This window comes from Scyliorhinus torazame, chromosome 5 (genome assembly GCF_047496885.1).
Source record: "Scyliorhinus torazame isolate Kashiwa2021f chromosome 5, sScyTor2.1, whole genome shotgun sequence".
Taxonomy (NCBI): domain Eukaryota; kingdom Metazoa; phylum Chordata; class Chondrichthyes; order Carcharhiniformes; family Scyliorhinidae; genus Scyliorhinus; species Scyliorhinus torazame.
Genome location: NC_092711.1, coordinates 141945351 through 141966943, shown reverse-complemented (window position 1 = coordinate 141966943; position 21593 = coordinate 141945351). Strand labels below are relative to the sequence as shown.

General features: G+C 47.1%; 1 protein-coding gene across 1 annotated transcript in view; it reads left to right on the top strand.

The window, feature by feature from the left end:
• LOC140417946 (uncharacterized) overlaps positions 1 to 21593 on the top strand; it is a gene marked incomplete at its 5' end in the record, with an annotated part of 73810 nt that overhangs the window by 47710 nt on the left and 4507 nt on the right. Inside the window, 2 exons of the mRNA XM_072501379.1 lie at positions 989 to 1957; positions 3675 to 3761. Coding sequence (XP_072357480.1) covers positions 989 to 1957; positions 3675 to 3761 — 1056 coding nt within the window. The remainder of the gene's footprint in view (positions 1 to 988; positions 1958 to 3674; positions 3762 to 21593) is intronic.

The window sequence follows — 21593 nt, the reverse complement described above, 5'->3', positions numbered from 1 at the left end:
TTCACCTTTCTTTGTCTCGGCCACTGCTGGCGCCGAGAGGTCTAGATCGGCTTTCAATTGCTAATTTGTTGCAATTATTCCCGGGGATAGCCGATTAAACTGCAGATGGCTGGGTTGATGTGCTGTTAATGGTTGCAGGTATCGATCTGGGCCGACTTCCCCAGAGCCGAATACACTGTTCTGTCTGCAGCTGTCCGTTTGTGCCCTGTTGGCTGCTTTTCCCATCAGCCTTTTCGGTTAGCCATTTTACATCGGGTTTTGGCCAAATTAATCTGGAATCAGCCATTTTAGGTGGCTACAGCCTCTGGTCAATAACACGGAGAATGTTGCTGACATAGATCGACCAATGATCCCACAGAATAAATGAGCAGGTTCGATGGGCCGAGTGGCCAACTGCAGCTCCTATTTGTTATGATCTCTGTGCCCAGGACAGGAAGCAGTGAGCAGGGATCTGTCAATCAGCCTGAATCAGCACCTTCAGGAGAATTGGGAGGGTGAATATTAGATACAGCAGAGTGAGAATGGAGGGAGAGTGTGTGGGATGGAGGTTTACAGCTTTTGGGGAATGAGCGAGGAAAGAATGTTCTCTAGGAACTAGAATTGTCTGTTCTGAATTTCTATCCTGTACTGACAGTGATGTCTTTTGTAAATTGTTTTTAACAGGATATTAGAAGAGGAGGAATTACAGACAGAAATCTCAAACGTCACGTCTCAATCTGGCTGAGTCTCTCAACTCCTTGGAACTGGATATCACCGGACTTTGAATCGAGAAGGAGAAATGTTTGCCCAATCTGTCGGCTTCAAAAGATTTTAACTATCAGTGTGACTGGAAAAGCACCGAGACACACACACCCGAGTGAGAGTGTTCCAGAGCACTGACTGTGGAAAGAGCTTTAACCAGTTACACAGCCTGAAAAGACATCACACCATTCACAGTGGGGAGAGACTGTACACGTGTTCTTTGTGTGGACGAGGCTTCAACTGATTGTCAAACCTGGAGCGACACAAGGACACCCAAAACATGGGGAAACCGTGGAAATGTGGGGACTGTGGGAAGGGATTTAGTGCTCCATCTCAGCTGGAAGCTCATCGACACAGTCACACTGGGGAGAGGCCGTTCACCTGCTCTGTGTGTGAGAAGGGATTCACTCAGTTATCTGCCCTGAAGTCACACCAGCGAGTTCACACCGGGGAGAAGCCGTTCACCTGCTCTCAATGTGGGAAGGGATTCACTACTTCATCGAACCTGCGGAAACATCAGCGAGTTCACACTAGGGAGAGGCCGTTCATCTGCTCTCAGTGTGGGAAGGGATTCGGTCAGTTATCCCACCTGCATATACACCAGCGAATTCACACTGGGGAGAGGCCGTTCACCTGCTCTCAGTGTGAGAAGGGATTCACTACTTCATCCAACCTGCTGACACACCAGGGAGTGCACACTAGGGAGAGGCCGTTCACCTGCTCTCAGTGTGAGAAGGGATTCACTCAGTTATCCCACCTGCAGAGACACCAGCGAGTTCACACTAGAGAGAGGCCGTTCACCTGCTCTCAGTGTGAGAAGGGATTCACTACTTCATCGAACCTGCTGACACACCAGCGAGTGCACACTGGGGAGAGGCCGTTCACCTGCTCTCAGTGTGAGAAGGGATTCACTACTTCATCCAACCTGCTGACACACCAGCGAGTGCACACTAGGGAGAGGCCGTTCACCTGCTCTCAGTGTGAGAAGGGATTCACTCAGTTATCCCACCTGCATAGACACCAGCGAGTTCACACTAGAGAGAGGCCGTTCACCTGCTCTCAGTGTGAGAAGGGATTCACTACTTCATCGAACCTGCTGACACACCAGCGAGTGCACACTGGGGAGAGGCCGTTCACCTGCTCTCAGTGTGAGAAGGGATTCACTCGGTTATTCAACCTGCAGAGGCACCAGCGAGTTCACACAGGGGAGAAGGTGTTAACCTGCTCTTAGTGACAGAAGGGATTCAGATATCCATACACCCTGCAGGAACACGAGCGAGTTCACACCTGGAAGAAGCCATTCACCTGCTCTGAGCAGGGGAGACATTCAATGATCCGTCCTGAGTACGGCGACACTAGCGAGTTAATTCTGGGGAGAGACCATTCATCTGCTCTCAATGTGGGGAGGGGTTTTGTGATTCATCACACCTGTTGTGACTCCAACAAGTTCACAATAAATTACAGATGTTGGCTCCGTTGTTATTGTTTCTGCTCTCACTGACATCCAGGACTGCATTTTGTTCATTCTGACATCTGGTGAATGGTGATGATTGGAGGGTTTCTTTCTGCTGGACTGGCCGGTCTAACACCTCTGCCTCCGGTGGGCTGACCATTTTTGAGGCCAGTTGCGATTACCTGGTTCCAAGTTTGACGAGGGGCACAGAATGAAAAGGTGTTTGCACGTTGGAAGATATTTAGTTCCCAAAGCAGCCATGTTGCCATGAAGATGGGCTATGGTGGTTACAAAGTCCTTTTGTCTAATTTATCTGGGTGTTTCTAGCAGAAGGAAACTGTCACGGTATGAGGGACAAGTTGTCTGTGGTAGATTGGGAAATTACAATAAACATATCACTGAAAGTGGCAACGCAGGTGGATAAGGAGCTAAGAAGGCAGACGGCATGCTTGTCTTCATTGGTCGGGGCATTGAGTATAAAAATTGGCAAGTCATGCTGCAGCTGTACAGAACCTTAGTTAGGCCACACGTGGAATATTGCCTACAATTCTGGTCACCACATTACCAAAAGGATGTGGAGACTTTGGAGAGAGTACAGAGGAGGTTTACCAGGATGTTGCCTTGCCTGGAGGGTATTAACTGTGAGGAGAGGTTCGATAAAGTCAGATTGTTTTCACTAGAGCGACGGAGTTGAGGGACGACCTGATAAAAGTTTACAAAACTTTGAGTGGCACGGACAGAGTGGATAGTCAGAAGCTTTTTCCCAGTTTGTAAAAGTCAATTACCTGGTGACATAGGTTTAAGGTGCGAGGGGCAAAGTTTAGAGGAGACGTGTGAGGGACGTTTTTGACACAGAAGGTGGTGAGTGCCTGGAACTCACTGCCGGAGGAGGTGGCGGAAGCAGGTACGATAGTGACGTTTAAGAGGCATCTTGACGAATACATGAATAGGATGGGAATAGACGGATACAGACCCTGGAAGCACAGAAGGTTTTAGTTTAGTCAGACATCATGATCCGAGCAGGCTTGGTGGGCCGAAGGGCCTGTTCCTGTGCTGTACTGTCCTTTATTCTTTGTTGTTCTTTGAATGCCGATAGACAATAGACAGGGAACCGCAAGCATTTTATTTACATAAAATATAGATTCCTTTAAGAAGCAAAAATTAAACAGCAAAAACGAAGCTTTCGTGGCTAACAAGAAATGTTAAAGATTCCATTAGATCAATGGAGGAGACAGTTTTGTAGTGAGCCTGAGGATTGGGAACTTGTTTTAGAATTCAGCAAAGGACCAAGAAACTGATGAAGAGAAAATAGAATATGAGAGCAAACTGGGGATAACTGGAAAAGCTCCTATAGGAATGTGAAAAGGAAAAGATTAGCAAAGACCAATGAGGGCCCATTCCAGGCATAGACAGGAGAGTTTATAATGGGGAATAAGGAAATGGCAGAGAAACTAAACAATGTGTGTCTGTCTTCACCTAGGAAGAGACAAAAATAATCCCAAAAATACTAGAGAACCAAGGGACTAGAGAGCAGGAGGAACTGAACGAGATTAGTATTAGTGAAAAAGTAGTACTGGAGAAATTAATGTGGTTGAAAGTTAATAAATCCCCAAAAACTGATGCTCTCCATCCCAGAGTGTTGAAAGAGGTGACTGTAGAGATAGTGGATACATTGGTGATCATCTTTCAAAATTCTGTAGATTCTGGAATGGTTCCTGCAGATTGGAAGGTGGTAAATGTAATCCCACTATTTAAGGAGATAGAGAGAAAATGGGGAACCACAGACCCATTAGCCTGACATCAGTAGGAGGGAAAATACTACAATCTATTATAAAGGATGTGATAAGATACAAATTAGGAGCAGGAGTAGGCCACTCGGCCCCTCGAGCCTGCTCCACCATTCAATAAGTTCCTGGCTGATCTGATTGTAACCTCAACTCCACAGAGGCCCCTTAGAAAATACATCTGAGATGGATTTCAGAGCTGGTACCAGTTGGGAATTAGGAGGGGGGGAGATTTATTTATAGATGGGACTTTTGCGAGCTTGGGAGCATTGGAGGAAAAGTATAAGTTGCCCCGGGGAAATTTCTTGAGATATATGCAGGTGAGGGCGTTTACTAGACAACAGGTGAGGGAATTTCCGTTGCTTCCAACACAGGGGATACAGGACAGAGTGCTTTCAGGGGTGTGGGTCGGAGAGGGCAAGGTGTCAGAGATTTACCGAGAGATGAGGGAAGAAGGGGAGGAGTCAGTGGGCGAACTAAAAGGAAAGTGGGAAGACGAACTAGGGGAGGAGATAGAGGAGGGTATGTGGGCTGATGCCCTAAGCAGGGTAAATTCCTCTTCCTCATGTGCCAGGCTTAGCCTGATTCAATTTAAGGTGCTACATAGAGCACACATAACGGGAGCAAGATTGAGCAGGTTCTTTGGAGCGGAGGACAAATGTGGGAGGTGTGGCGGGAGCCCGGCAAACCACGCACATATGTTTTGGGCGTGCCCGGCACTGGAAGGGTATTGGAAGGGAGTGACGGGAGTGATTTCGCGGGTGGTGAAGGCCCGGGTCAAACCAGGCTGGGGGTTAGCTCTATTTGGAGTTGCGGAAGAGCCGGGAGTGCATGAGGCGAAAGAGGCCGATGTCGTGGCCTTTGCGTCCCTAGTAGCTCGGCGCAGGATCCTACTCGTGTGGAAGGAGGCGAAACCCCCCGGACTGGAGGCCTGGGTAAACGATATGGTGGGGTTCATTAAACTGGAGCAGATAAAGTTTGCCCTGAGAGGATCGGCTCAAGGGTTCACCAGGCGGTGGCAGCCATTCCTCGACTACCTAGGGGAACGTTAGAGGGAAGACAGATGACCAGCAGCAGCAACCCAGGGGGGAGGGGGGGGGGTTAGTTTAGTTTAGGTCAAAGATAAAGGGGTTTTGTTACTTGTGTATTGTTAAAAATTTCTGTATTGTTATTGTTGCGTTTGCTTTGTAAGAGGGGAAAAATTGTTGTTTGGGAAAAAAATTTCAATAAAACATATTTAAAAAAAAAAAAGAAAATACATCTGAGGAGATAGTAATAATATTCTTTATTATTATAATCTTCATTATTGTCACAAGTAAGCTTACAATATCATGCAATGAAGTTACTGTGAAAATCCGCTAGTCGCCACACTCCGGCACCTGTTTGGGTACACAGAGGGCGAATTCAGAATGTCCAATTCACCTAACAAGCACGTCTTTTGGGACTTGTGGGAGGAAATCCACGCAGTTTTGGGGAGAATGTGCAGACTCCGCACAGACAGTGACCCAAGCCGGGAATTGAACCCGGGTCCCTGGAGCTGTGAAGCAACAGTGCTAACCACCATGTGCCTCCATGCCGCTGTGTCAGTTGTGGGGAACAAGGAAATAGCAGAGGCGTTAAACAGATATTATGCATCAAGATACTTCGAATATCCCATTAATACTAAAGAATACGGAGGGAGCAATTAAATACCATCACTGGAGAAGTCGTATTGGACAAACCGATGGGGATAAGATAAGTCCCCTGGATGGCTGCATCCTAGGATCCTAAAAGAAATGGCTGCAGAGAGAGTGGATGCATTGATTGTAATTTTCCAAAAATCCTTGGATTCTGGAGAAGTACCAGAGGATTGGAAAACTGCCAATGTGACAACCCCCTGATTCAGAATGGGAGGGAAGCAAAAAATGAGACACTATAGGACGATTAGCCGAACATTTATTATTTATTTGGGTTTTTTTTAGCCTAACATTTATTATTGAAAAAAATGTTGGAATGAATGAGGAAGTAATAGCAGCACATTCAGAAAATCTGAAGATATTTAGGCTGAGATATATATTTTTTTATGTATATTTAGAGTTCCCAATTCATTTTTTCCAATTAAGGGGCAATTTAGCGTGGCCAATCCACCTACCCTGCACATCTTTTGGGTTGTGGGGGCGAAACCCACGCAAACACGGGGAGAATGTGCAAACTCCACACGGACAGTGACCCAGAGCCGGGATCGAACCTGGGACCTCGGTGGCGTGAGGCAGCAGTGCTAAACACTGTGTCACCGTGTTGCCCAGCTGAGAAAGATTCTTGATCAGTCAGGGAACCGAGGATTACGGGGAAAGGGCAGGAAAGTGAATGTGAGGAATGTTGGTTTCAGCCATGATCCGATTGAAATGTGCAGCAGGCTGGAAGGGCCGAATGGCCTACTCCTATTCCTTATGGTCTTAGTGTGGTCTTATTCCCACCTACCCCTGATAAATTTTCACCCCCTTGCTTTTCAAGAATCTATCCAACTCTGCCTTCAAAATATTCACAGACTCTGTTTCCACTGCCCTTTGAGGAAGAGAGTTCTAAAGATTCACAATCCTCTGAGAGAAAAAAGTTCTCCTCTGCCTTAAATGGGCAAGTTATTACTTTTAAAGCGACTCCACTTTCTTGTTCTCCCACAAGAGGAAACATCCTTTCCACATCCACCCTGTTGAGGCCCCTCAGGATCTTAAACGGTTCAATCAAGTCACCGAAACTCCATCGGACTCAAGCCCAGCCTGTCCAATCATTCCTCATAAGACCAGCCTCCAATTACAGGTATGAGTCCAGTAAACCTTCTCTGAACTGCTTCCAACACATTTACATCATTCCTTAAATGAGAGCAATACTGTACACAGTGCTCCAGATGTGGTCTCACTGATGTCCTGTATAACTGAAGCATAACCTCCCTACTTTTGTATTCAATTCCCCTCACAATAAACAATAACATTCTATTAGCTTTCCTAATTACTTGCTGTACCTGTATACTCGCCTTTTGTGATTCATGCTCCCAGATCCCTCTGAGTCTCAGAGCTCTGCAATCTCTCACCATTTAGATAATAAGCTTTTATATTCTTCTGGCCAACATGGACAATCACACATTTTCCCACATTATTCTCCATTTGGCAGATCTTATTCCACTCATTTAACATCTACCTTTTTAACCTCCTTATGTCCTCTTCACAATTTACTTTCCAACCTATCTTTGTATCATTGGAACATAGGAGCAGGAGTTGGCCATTCAGCCCGTCGAGCCTGTTCCATCATTCAATACGATCATAGCTGATCATCCACTTCAATGTCTTTTCCCCACACTGTCCCCATATCCATTTGTGTTATTGGTATTTAGAAATCTGTCAGTCTCTGCTTTAAACACACTCAATGACTGAGCTCCCACAGCCCTCTGGGGTGGAGAATTCCAAAGATTTACAACTTGTAGATCTCTGTAGATCAAACCATTGCCTCGTTCTATCCCCGTATCCCTGTCAGTTTATTTCCCTCAAAAGCCCATCCAATTTCCCTTTGGAAACATTCCAACATCTCTACTTATACCCGCATTGTAGGAAGTGGCTTCCAGGTATTTCCCACTTTCTTCAAATGCAAATGAGTCTCAGAGAGCACAGAAAGAGGCCATTCTGTCCATTGTTCCCATGCTAGCTCTTTGAATGAGTTATCTAATTAGTCCCATCGCCCGGCGAGTTTCTTTTTCTACAGAATCTGTCCAGTTCCCTTGTTAAAGTTACAGTTGAATTTACTTCCTGCACCTTTGTCAGGCAGTGAATCCCAACAACTCGTTCTGTTTTAAATCAAATAATTTTACAATATGCTGTTTGGATTTTCACAGGGGATTTGAAATGGAGAGAAAGACATGGTTATTACACAAAATCAAGACTCAGTCTTTATGAGTGATCTTCATGAATGGGCAGAGTGTGAAATACCCAGGTTTGCGGTGCCAAGGTGCACACGTTCCAGGGGCTGGGCTGGGGAGCCACCCTGCCCTATCCCTGACCACTCGGGGGCCTCCAATGGCCCGGGAACCCCTCGGGTACCGTGACGCCTGGCCCATGTCTGTGTGGGCCAATACTAATCGGCGTCCATGTGACCGATGGGGACTCGGACTCTCCTGTGATCTAACTGGCGCACTTGGATTCGCGCCATGCGCATCGTGGCCATGAGATCGTGCCCTGATTCTCATTTGCTGTAAAAATGTAAAAGCTTAATTGCTGTGTATGTAAAGAATGTGCAATGAGGATAAATGTACTGGCAAGAGAGACCTTCAAGTTCTGATTAGCCGCAACATTTGAAACTGTATGAATAAGGGATTGTATAGAATCAGATAAAGGGATAGTATGAAACAGTTCTATTGTATTCCTGTCTAAGATAATGAGAGAATGTGGAGTCAGTAATTAGGAACCAATTAAATTTATCCAGTGACCAAATTGACCAATTGTCCTGTTACAACAGGCCCAACTCTAACATGAGGTAATGGTCACTTTGGGGATAAAAGTGGAGGTTCTGAAGGTCTTCCGTGCTGGCCAAGTACTGAAGATTCCCGAGGCTGAGTTCCAAGGAAATTACTGTCAAAGAAGGAGCCAGACTCCCGAGGCTGAATTCCACAAGAATTCCTGTCAAAGAAGGAGCCAGAGAGGGTTACGCTTCTACAGACTGATCACCCGCATGAAGTTGTAAAAGTCAATGTCTTTTGTTCAGTAAACCTTATTTATTTAATAAACCTATTTTTAAATTTACTATCCAGCGAATTCTGCCTTTGTCTTAATTGGTTAATTTATTAAATGGTAAGTTGGGTGTGGCTGAAAACAATTAATTTCCAGATAACAAGATCAGATAACAGAAAACTTCAATTTAAAAACTTGCATTTCTATAGCGCCTTTCACAGCCACAGGACGTCCCAACATGCTTTCCAGCCAATTAAATATTTTTGAAGTGTCACTGCTGTAATGTAGGAAAAGCAGCAGCCAATTTACACACAGCAAGATCCCACACACAGCAATGTGATAATGAGCAGATGATGTGTTTTTAGTGATATTGACTGAGGGATAAATATTGACCAGGACACTGGGGTAACTCCCCTGCTCTTCTTCAAAATAGTGGCTGTGAGAACTTTTACACCCACCTGAGAGGGGCAGACCGGGTCTCAGTTTAACATCTTATTTGAAAGAAGGCTGTTCTGACAGTGCAGCACTCCCTCAGTGCTGGGGTGAGAAATGTTGGATGTGATTTTTGTCTTCAGGTGCCTGGACTGGGATTTGATCCCACAACCTTCTGACCCAGACTTAGAGCTGCCCACTGAGCCATGGCTGACACTATCGACAATTCAAAGTAAGAAAGGGAAAGTTACCCTTTAAACCCCCACCCTTTGCCTCCAGTGCCCAAATATAATAATAAAAACCCCAGGATAAATAACATATTTGACTGACAAATGTTGAAGTGTTGATTTAGAGACACAAGTTTTAACTTCTCATTTGAGCCTCGGGCACCTTTCTGTCTCTATTGCTCGTGTCAATGACAGGCAGGAGCTGAGGACTGAATTTAGCTGAGAATAACGAGACCTGCACCCCAGTTGAGAAACTGCCAAGGATGTCGCACTAATGGAGGACTGACTGGGAAATGGGCCTCTAAACATTTGTTATATTGATCACTCAGAGCTAAAGAGAAACCCGTCCCTTTAAATACATATACAGGGAAGAGGCTGCAATGAAATCTGTCCCTTTTAACCTGCACAAAAGCAGGAGGCTCAGATTCACAGACTGCAGGAGGAGTCCATTCAGCCCATTGTGTTCCTGCTATCTCTTTGAAAGGACTCTCTGATTTATTCAACTGCTCTGCCCTTTCCCCACATCCCTGTAAATTCTTCCCTTTCAAGTATTTACTCTTTGGAAATATACAATTGAATCTGATTTCAGACAGATCAGAACAACTCACTGTGTCAAAAAATAAAATAAAATCTCATCTCCCCTCTGGCTCCTTTGCCAATTACCTCAGAGAGACTCACTTTCTGTTAAAGAGCCTGTCAACCCCTCACCCACTTTCCCTAAAGTGCGCATCAAACTAATAATGAAAAATCCAGAAAAATCTAATATTTTTACTGATAAAAGTTTATTCATGAAACAAAACATGGTTAAAAGACAACCAGAGTAAAAGATATTCACAATATTCTGGACCCAAATAGTTTCTCTTTAATTCATCTGGAGCTTGTTCCCTGCCCTCTTTGTGGAACACCACCGCTCAGTCCACAAGCATGACCCTGACCTTCCGCTTGCTGCCATTAGAATTCGCCACCTTGCTCTCAGGCTCACATTTCTGTCCTCGGCCTGCTGCAATGTTCTGGAGAAGCCCAACACAAGCTGGACGAACAGCTCCTCATCTTCTGATGAGGCACTTTACAGCCTTCTGGACTCAACATTGAGTTCAACAACTTCAGACCGGAACTCGCTCCTCCATTTTGATTTGTTTTTTTTACCGGGTGCCAGTCTGCATCACTTCCGGAAGGAGCTGTCCTTTATTCTGCCATTAACATTTACTCTGGACCAATGCTTTGATTCTTTACGACAACCATTACCTCTCCCTTTATCTTTTGTTCCAGGACATTTTTGTCATTTAATCTCAGCCACCCTCGAACCAGTCCCTGACTTTCTCTTTTGTTCTGCCTGACCCTCCCCCAATGAACATTCACCTGAAGAAGGAGCAGTGCTCCGAAAGCTAGTGTTTGAAACAAACCTGTTGGACTTTAACCTGGTGTTGTAAGACTTAAACTCATTCGTGGAAATACACAGGATTCCCCAGGTTCATTGTTCTTTGGGACATTCCTGTCAAACCAACTGTTCACCCACGACAGAGTCTGATGGCCTCTGTCCGTCAATGAGAGGTCAGTTGCACATCAATATCATAGCTCTGTTCTTCTGCATAAGGAGCTTGGCAGCGGTTAGAGAGAGAGAGAGAAAGAATGCGGTTCTGAATAGTTACATACAAGAAGGCTTTGGAAATTGACCAAGAGAGGTCATGAAAGTTGCCACCGAGGCAGGCTTTCGAAAACGGTTATGAACGAATATCCCCAACAGAAGAAAAATTGCTTTGTTAAATGGAAGTATTGCCTTTGCCTGTTTGTGTCAGGGGAAAGAGAGCTGCATGTTCACGTAAAGTGTTGCTTAATGAGAACTGACACCTTACATTTAAGAAACTATATGTAATGGGGGGGGGGGGGGATGGAAGGTTAAAACTACAAGAAGTATAACCAAAGCAGGTCAGCATGTGAGGAGAGGATAGAGGTTAATAAGATGAGCATACAGGACCAGTCTGACGACGATGGCGGGGAAAGGAAACATGAAAAATCAAATTGTAAGGTGACTGTTGGAGTGAAAGTTGGGCATGAGGTTAAGTGTTATCAGAGATTGGACTTCCGGTGATGGTAGGCGGGGATATAAAGAGGAGGAGACTAGGTAAAGTAAATATTGGCCCTTTGGAGGATGAAACTGGTGAGGTAATAATGGGGAACACAGATGGCAGAGGCAGTGAACCAATATTTTGCCTCTGTCTTCACAGTAGAAGATAATAAACATTTTCCAAAAACTACAGTAAATGCAGGGGAACTTGGTGTAATAAACATCACTAGGGAGACGGTATTGAATAAACTGATGGAATTAAAGGCAGATAAGTCTCTGGGACCTGATGGCTGCATCCTAGGGAATTAAAGAGATCATGGATGCATTGGTTATGATATTAAAGAATTCCCTGGATGCTGGAAGAGTCCTGTAGATTGGAAATACGCTAATGTAACTCCCCAACTCAAAAAGGGAGAGAGGCAAAAAGTAGGAAACTATTACCAATTAGCTTGACCTCTGTGGTGGGGAAGTTGCTGGAATCAATCATTAAGGATAGATGACTGAACATTTGGAAAGACAAAGCTCAATTGTCGGCATGGTTTTATGAAGGGAAGTCATGGCTGACAAACTTGCATGAGTTCTTTGAGGACGTAACCAGCGAGGTGGATGATGGGGATGTGGTATGTTATGGCTGGCATGGTAGCACAGTGGTTAGCACTGTCGCGTCACGGCGCCAGGGACCGGGGTTCGATTCCTGGCTTGGGTCACTGTCTGTGAGGAGTCTGAGTGAGTTTACCCCGGGTGCTCCGGTTTCCTCCCACAAGTCCCGGAAGACGTGCTTGTTAGGTAAATTGGACATTCTGAATTCTCCCTCAGTGTACCCGAACATGCGTGGAGTGTGACGACTCGGGGATTTTCACAGTAACTTCATTGCAGTGTTAATGTAAGCCTACTTGTGACACTAATAAAGATTATTATTATATCTAGACTTCCAGAAGGTGTTAGAAAAGGTGCTGCATAAAAGATTGATCCAGAAAGTTAGATCGCAGGGGGTTGGGGGTAGAAAACTAGATTGGATTGAGGATTGACTGACTGACAGAAAGCAGAGGGTTGGGATAAATGGGTCCTCCTCTGACCGGAGAACTGTAACTGGTGGGGTGCCGCAGGGGTCAGTCCTCAACTGTTTACAATCTATATAAATGATCTGCAAGCAGGGACAGAGTGCAACATTGCAACATTTGTGGATGATACTAAAGCAGGTGGGAAAGCAGGCAGTGAAGAGGAGATAACAATGTTACAGACGGATATGGATAGGCTAGGAGATTGGGCCAAATATTGGCAGATGGGGTTTAATATAGATAAATGTGAGGTTATCCATTTTGGCCGAAAAAAATAGAATGACAATTTATTACCTAAATGGAAAGCAGATTCAAAATGCTTCTGGGCAGAGAGATCTGTGTGTCTTTGTTCATGAATCGCAGAAAATCAGTATATAGGTACAGCATGCAATTAAACAGGCAAATGGAATTTTAGCATTTACTACAAAAGGACTGTTGTATAAAAGTAGAGAAGTGTTGTTGTAATTGTCTTGGGTGAGACTTCCGGGTGCGGCGATGACCAGCTGAGTCGCACGTTTCGGCAGCTCCCTGTGAAACGGATTTTTGGGCTCTTGATAGGAGCCCCAACGGCAATTTTGACGGCTAAAAACACTGTGCGGTAAACCAGAAGGGAATCCCCCCTGGATACGGATGGAAAAAGGAGGAGAAAGTGGCCAGATTGCAGTGGATCCTTTAGAACAGCGGCAAGGAAGGCAAGCAAAAACCAAGATGGCGTCGGAAGGTGGCAGTTTAACATGGGGCCCTGAACAACAAGAGTTCTTGAAATGCTGTGTGGAAGAGATCAAAAAGGAAATGAAGAAAGAGCTGTTGGCCCCGATACTACAGGCGATCGAAGGGCTAAAGGAGGAACAAAAGACCCAGGAGCGGGAGCTTCGGGTCGTGAAGGCAAAGGCAGCCGAGAATGAGGACGACATACAGGGCCTGGTGGTGAAGACGGAGACGCAGGAGGCACATCAGAAACGATGTGTGGAAAGGTTGGAGGCACTGGAAAACAACGCAAGGAGGAACAACCTGAGGATTCTTGGTCTTCCTGAAGGTATAGAGGGAGCGGACGTCGGGGCATATGTGGTTTAGAGTAGATGTACGAGGCAAGTTTTTTACGCAGAGGGTAGTGGGTACCTGGAACTCGCTACCGGAGGAGGTAGTGGAAGCAGGGACGATAGGGACATTTAAGGGGCATCTTGACAAATATATGAATAGGATGGGAATAGAAGGATACGGACCCAGGAAGTGTAGAAGATTGTAGTTTAGTCGGGCAGTATGGTCGGCACGGGCTTGGAGGGCCGAAGGGCCTGTTCCTGTGCTGTACATTTCTTTTTTCTTTGTTCTTTGTTTGTTGAGCACGATGCTGCACTCGTTAATGGGAGCGGAGGCCCCGGCGGGTCTGTTGGAGGTGGAGGGAGCATACTGAGTGATGGCGCGAGGACCGAGAGCAGGAGAAATTCCCAGAGCCATAGTGGTGAGATTCCTCCGTTTTAAGCATAGAGAAATGGTCCTTAGATGGGCGAAGAAAACTCGGAGCAGTAAATGGGAGAACGCGGTGATCCGCGTTTATCAAGACTGGAGTGCGGAGGTGGCGAGAAGGAGGGCGAGCTTTAATCGGGCCAAGGCGGTGCTTCATAAAAAGAAGATAAAATTTGGAATGCTGCAACCGGCAAGACTGTGGGTCACATATCGAGGGAGGCACCACTACTTTGAGACGGCGGATGAAGCGTGGACTTTTATTGTGGAAGAAAAACTGGAATGAGCGGGTTATTAAAAAGAACGTTCGAACAAAGTGGTGGGGCGAATGTGGGGGGCAAAGAGGGGTTTTATGTACTAATCCTGCGATGTGGTAACTTTTCTCTCTCCCACAGGCGGTGATGGGGGGAGGAGGGGAGGTGGAGGAGATGGGGTGTTGGCCATTGGGGGCGGGGCCAAGGGAGAAGCGCGGGATTGGTTCCCGCGCTATGATAATCATGGCGGGAATAGAGAAGCAGGAAGGAGGGGGCGTCGCACGTTGCGAGCCGAGGTCACGGGGGGAAGCCGAGGTCAGCCAGAGTTTGCTGACTTCTGGGAGCAACATGGGGGGAGTAATTACGCTAGCGGGGGATCTAGCGGGGGGTGGGGGGTGGGAGGGGGGAATTACTGGGTTGCTGCTGCTGGGGAGAGGGGGGAGCTGGTATGGGAGAGGATGGGCGGGGGGGCACCGCCTGGGGGAGATACAGCTGCGTGGGAACCGGGTGAGGAGCTGGAAAAAGGTGATGGCTAATCGACAAGGGAGGGGGGGGGGGTAGGAAGCCCCCCAACTCGGCTGATCACGTGGAACGTGAGAGGGCTGAACGGGCCGATAAAGAGGGCACGGGTACTCGCACACCTTAAGAAACTTAAGGCAGATGTGGTTATGTTACAGGAAACGCACCTGAAACTGATAGACCAGGTTAGGCTACGCAAAGGATGGGTGGGGCAGGTGTTCCATTCGGGGCTAGATGCGAAAAACAGGGGGGTGGCTATATTAGTGGGGAAGCGGGTAATGTTCGAGGCAAAGACTATAGTGGCGGATAACGGGGGCAGATACGTGATGGTGAGTGGCAAACTACATGGGGAGACGGTGGTTTTGGTAAACGTGTATGCCCCGAACTGGGATGATGCCAATTTTATGAGGCGGATGCTAGGACGCATTCCGGACCTAGAGATGGGAAAGCTGATAATGGGGGGAGATTTTAATACGGTGTTGGAACCAGGGCTGGATAGGTCAAAGTCCAGGACTGGAAGGAGGCCGGCAGCAGCCAAGGTACTTAAAGATTTTATGGAGCAGATGGGAGGTGTAGACCCGTGGAGATTTAGCAGACCTAGGAGTAAGGAGTTCTCGTTTTTCTCCTATGTCCATAAAGTCTACTCGCGAATAGACTTTTTTGTGCTAGGTAGGGCATTGATCCCGAAGGTGAGGGGAACGGAGTATACGGCTATAGCCATTTCGGATCACGCTCCACACTGGGTGGACTTGGAGATAGGGGAGGAAACAGGAGGGCGCCCACCCTGGAGAATGGACATGGGACTAATGGCAGATGAGGGGGGGTGTCTAAGGGTGAGGGGGTGCATTGAAAAGTACTTGGAACTCAATGATAATGGGGAGGTCCAGGTGGGAGTGGTCTGGGAGGCGTTGAAGGCGGTGGTTAGAGGGGAGCTGATATCAATAAGGGCACATAAAGGGAAGCAGGAGAGTAAGGAACGGGAGCGGTTGCTGCAAGAACTTTTGAGGGTGGACAGACAATATGCGGAAGCACCGGAGGAGGGACGGTACAGGGAAAGGCAAAGGCTACATGTAGAATTTGACTTGCTGACTACAGGCACTGCAGAGGCACAATGGAGGAAGGCACAGGGTGTACAGTGCGAATATGGGGAGAAGGCGAGCAGGTTGCTGGCACACCAATTGAGGAAAAGGGGAGCAGCGAGGGAAATAGGGGGAGTGAGGGATGAGGAAGGAGAGATGGAGCGGGGAGCGGAGAGAGTGAATGGAGTGTTCAAGACATTTTATAAAAAATTATATGAAGCTCAACCCCCGGATGGGAGGGAGAGAATGATGGGCTTCTTGGATCGGCTGGAATTTCCCAAGGTGGAAGAGCAGGAAAGGGTGGGACTGGGAGCACAGATCGAGGTAGAAGAAGTGGTGAAATGAATTAGGAGCATGCAGGCGGGAAAGGCCCCGGGACCGGATGGATTCCCAGTCGAATTCTATAGAAAATATGTGGACTTGCTCGCCCCGGTACTGACAAGGACCTTTAATGAGGCAAAGGAAAGGGGACAACTGCCCCCGACTATGTCTGAAGCAACGATATCGCTTCTCTTAAAGAAGGAAAAGGACCCGCTACAATGCGGGTCCTATAGACCTATTTCCCTCCTAAATGTAGATGCCAAGGTCCTGGCCAAGGTAATGGCAATGAGAATAGAGGAATGTGTCCTGGGGGTGGTCCACGAGGACCAAACTGGGTTTGTGAAGGGGAGACAGCTGAACACGAATATACGGAGGTTGTTAGGGGTAATGATGATGGCCCCACCAGAGGGAGAAACGGAGATAGTAGTGGCGATGGATGCCAAGAAAGCATTTGATAAAGTGGAGTGGGATTATTTGTGGGAGGTGTTGAGGAGATTTGGTTTTGGAGAGGGGTATGTTAGATGGGTGCAGCTGTTGTATAGGGCCCCAGTGGCGAGCGTGGTCACGAATGGACGGGGATCTGCATATTTTCGGCTCCATAGAGGGACAAGGCAGGGATGCCCTCTGTCCCCATTATTGTTTGCACTGGCGATTGAGCCCCTGGCGATAGCGTTGAGGGGTTCCAAGAAGTGGAGGGGAGTACTTAGGGGAGGAGAAGAGCACCGGGTATCTTTGTATGCGGACGATTTGCTACTATACGTGGCGGACCCGGCGGAGGGGATGCCAGAAATAATGCGGATACTTGGGGAGTTTGGGGATTTTTCAGGGTATAAATTGAACATGGGGAAAAGTGAGTTGTTTGTGGTGCATCCAGGGGAGCAGAGTAGAGAAATAGAGGACCTACCGTTGAGGAAGGTAACAAGGGACTTTCGTTACCTGGGGATCCAGATAGCTAAGAATTGGGGCACATTGCATAGGTTAAATTTAACGCGGTTGGTGGAACAGATGGAGGAGGATTTCAAGAGATGGGATATGGTATCCCTGTCAATGGCAGGGAGGGTGCAGGCGGTTAAGATGGTGGTCCTCCCGAGATTCCTCTTTGTGTTTCAGTGCCTCCCGGTGGTGATCACGAAGGCTTTTTTTAAAAGGATTGAAAAGAGCATCACGGGTTTTGTGTGGGCCGGGTAGACCCCGAGAGTGAGGAAGGGATTCTTACAGCGTAGCAGGGATAGGGGGGGGCTGGCACTACCGAGCCTAAGTGAGCATTATTGGGCCGCTAATATTTCAATGGTGAGTAAGTGGATGGGAGAGGAGGAGGGAGCGGCGTGGAAGAGATTAGAGAGGGCGTCCTGTAGGGGGACTAGCCTACAGGCTATGGTGACAGCCCCATTGCCGTTCTCACCGAGGAACTACACCACAAGCCCGGTGGTGGTGGCTACACTGAAGATTTGGGGACAGTGGAGACGGCATAGGGGAAAGACTGGAGCCTTGGGGGGGGGGGTCCCCGATAAGAAACAACCATAGGTTTGCCCCGGGGGGAATGGATGGGGGATATGGAATGTGGCAAAGAGCAGGAATAACGCAACTGAAAGATCTGTTTGTGGATGGGAAGTTCGCGAGTCTGGGAGCGCTGACCGAGAAATATGGGTTGCCCCAAGGGAATGCATTCAGGTATATGCAACTGAGGGCTTTTGCGAGGCAACAGGTGAGGGAATTCCCGCAGCTCCCGACACAAGAGGTGCAGGACAGAGTGATCTCAAAGACATGGGTGGGGGATGGTAAGGTGTCAGATATATATAGGGAAATGAGGGACGAAGGGGAGACTATGGTAGATGAACTAAAAGGGAAATGGGAAGAAGAGCTGGGGGAGGAGATCAAGGAGGGGCTGTGGGCAGATGCCCTAAGCAGGGTAAACTCGTCGTCCTCGTGTGCCAGGCTAAGCCTGATTCAGTTTAAGGTATTACACAGGGCACATATGACTGGAGCACGGCTCAGTAAATTTTTTGGGGTGGAGGATAGGTGTGCGAGGTGCTCGAGAAGCCCAGCGAATCATACCCATATGTTTTGGTCATGCCCGGCACTACAGGGGTTTTGGATGGGGGTGACAAAGGTGCTTTCAAAAGTAGTAGGGGTTCGGGTCGAACCAAGCTGGGGGTTGGCTATATTTGGGGTTGCACAAGAGCCGGGAGTGCAGGAGGCGAGAGAGGCCGATGTTTTGGCCTTTGCGTCCCTAGTAGCCCGGCGCAGGATATTGCTAATGTGGAAAGAAGCCAAGCCCCCGGGGGTGGAGACCTGGATAAATGACATGGCGGGGTTTATAAAGCTAGAGCGGATTAAGTTCGTCCTAAGGGGGTCGGCTCAAGGGTTCACCAGGCGGTGGCAACCGTTCGTCGAATACCTTGCGGATAGATAGACGGAATGGGAAAAAGAAGGCAGCAGCAGCAGCCCAGGATCGGGGGGGGGGGGGGGGGGGGGAGGAACCAGAAGGACTCTCAGGGTTGTTAATATATACTGTATAGTATGTATAGGTCGTTGCTACAGATAATTATATATTGGACTGTTAAATTATATTTTTGGAGAGTGTTACTTGTAACAAGGCATTTGCCAATTAGGGCTAGTTTTCATTTTTGTTATTTATTATTTATTCATTTTTTGTTTATAAAATAGGTCATTGTTATTTGTGTTGTTATAATATTGTGTAAAGGATGCACAATGTACTGTGTTGGTTGACCAAAAATTTTCAATAAAATATTTAATTTAAAAAAAAGTAATTGTCTTGGGTGTTGGTGAGACCACATCTGGAGTATGTTGTGCAGTTTTGGTTTCCTTATTTGAGGAAGGATGTGGTGGCATTGGAGGCAGTTCAGAGGAGGTTCATCAGATTGTTTCCGAGGAGAGATTAAACAGTTTGGTCTTTTACTCGCTGGAGTTTAGAAGAATGAGAGGGGATCTGATTGAGGTATTTAAAATACTAAAAGGGATTGATAAAGTAAATGTAGACCAAATGTTCCCCCTTGTGGGGCAATCTAGAACGAGAGGTCATGGATATAGGTTGAGGCGCAATAGATTTAGAACTGAGATGAGGAGGAACTAACTCTCGCAGAGGGTGGCAAATTTGTGGAACTCACTGCTTCATAGTGCGGTGGAATCTGAGTCATTAAATGGTTCCAAGGAGATAGATATATTTCTGATCAAAAATGGGTGAAAGGGATATGGGGAGCAAGTAGAGAGGTGGATTTGAGACCAGGAAGAGATCAGCCATGATCTGGTTGAATGGCGGAGCAGGCTCGAAGGGCTGATTTGCCCTCTTCTGCTCCTAATTCCTGTGTTCTATGTAAATCAGTTAACCTTAGAGTTAAAGTTTAAATATTGTTTTTGTTTGTTTTAACAAAGTTTGTTTATAAAATAACCAAGCCCTATTTCTTACATCATCACTACTGGAACAAATCGATCTTTCCACACAATCTTAAAACTTTAAAATGTTATGGTTCTGGTTCAGTCTCTTAGCTACCAGGTGTCCAGAACAATTGGACGTGAAACATTCACTTTGTTTCTCACTCCACAGATGGTGTCCGACTTGCTGCGTTTTTTCAGTTCTTTCTGTATTTATTTTAGATCTACCTGTAGTGGGGGAAAAACAGTAACTTCATTTGAAGCCTACTTGTGACAATAAGCGATTTTCATTTCATTTACTGTCCAGGATAAAATAAAAGTCCTTCCTCAGCCTTTGTGGGTCATTTCGGTGGAAATCTGCTCTCCCAGGCTCAAAGAACACCAGCCCACTGGAAGCAAACTTTAAAAAATTTTTTAGAGTACCCAACTCTTTTTTCCAATTAAGCGGCAATTTAATGTGGCCAATCCACCTATGCGGCACATGTTTTTGAGTTGTGGGGGTGAGCCCATGCAGACAAGGAGAATATGCAAACTCCACACAGACAGCGACCTGCGGCTGGCATCGAACCCGGATCCTCGGCGCTGTGAGGCAGCAGTGCTAACCACTGCATCACGTGCTGCCTCTTACTGGAAGCAAACTGTGAGAGTCCAGCAGAAAGAAACCCTCTGACCCTCCCACTTCATCGACTGTCAGAATGAACATAGTGCAGTCCTGGATGTGATTAACAGCAGCAATAACAGCAGAATCCAGCTCCTGTAATCACTTGTGAACTCTCTGATGTGTCAGCAGATGGGATAACTGAGTGAATCTCTTCCCACACACGGAGCAGGTGAACGGTCTCTCCCCAGTGTGAACCCGCTGATGTGTCAGCAGGTGGGACAACTGAGTGAATCCCTTTCCACACACTGAGCAGGTGAATGGCCTCTCCCCAGTGTTAACTCGCTGATGTGTCAGCAGGTTGTCTAACCGAGTAAATCCCTTCCCACACTCAGAGCACGTGAACGGCCTCTCCCCAGTGTGAACTCGCTGGTGTCCCTGCAGGTCAGATGATTGAGTAAATCCCTTCCCACACACTGTGCAGGTAAACGGCCTCTCCCCGGTGTGAACTCGCTTGTGTCTCAGCAGGTTGGATGAATCACTGAATCCCTTCCCACAGTCAGAGCAGGTGAATGGCCTCTCCCCAGTGTGAACTCGCTGGTGTATCTGCAGGGTGGATGAATCACTGAATCCCTTCCCACACACAGAGCAGGTGAATGGTCTCTCCCCGGTGTGAACCTGCTGGTGTCTCTGCAGTGTGGATGACCGTCCAAACCTTTTGGTGCAATGAGAGCAGCTGAATGGTCTCTCTTCAGTGTGAATGCACTGGTGGACCATCAGTTCCTGAGACCTTTTGAAACAACTCCCACAGTCGGGGCATTTAAAGGGTCTCTCATTGGTGTGAGTGACATTATGTCTCAATAGGCTGGATAACTGAGCGAATCCCTTAGCACACACAGTGCAGGTGAATGGCTGCTCCCCAGTGTGAACTCGCTGGTGTGTCTGCAGGTTGGAAGAATCACTGAATTTCTGCCAACACTCAGTGCAGGTGAACAGCCTCTCTTCAGTGTGACTGTGTCCATGGGTTTCCAGCTCTGATGGGGATCCGAATCCCTGTCCACAGTCCCCACATTTCCATGGTTTATCCATGGTGAGGGTTTCCTCGTATCTCTCCAGGTTGGACAATCAGTTGAAGCCTTGTTCACACACAGAATACATGTACGGTCTCTCCCCGCTGTGAATGGTGCAATGGTTTTTCAGCCTGTGCAACTGGTCAAAGCTCGTTCCAGTCAGTGAACTGGAACACTCTCAATCAGCTGTGTCTTTGCGCTTTTCTAGTCACACTGATGTTTAAAACCTTCTGCAGCCAGAACGGACAAAATGTTCCTTCTCGATTCAAAGGCCGAGGAATCGAGTGACACTGTCAGAGTTTGATGTGACGTTTGGTTTGAGATTTCTGCCAGTAATTTCTCACCTTCTAATATCCTTTAAAAGTTCACAAAAATCATCACCATCAGTACTGGATTGAAATTCAGGACAGACAATTCTCATTTCCATGGAACATACTCTCATTT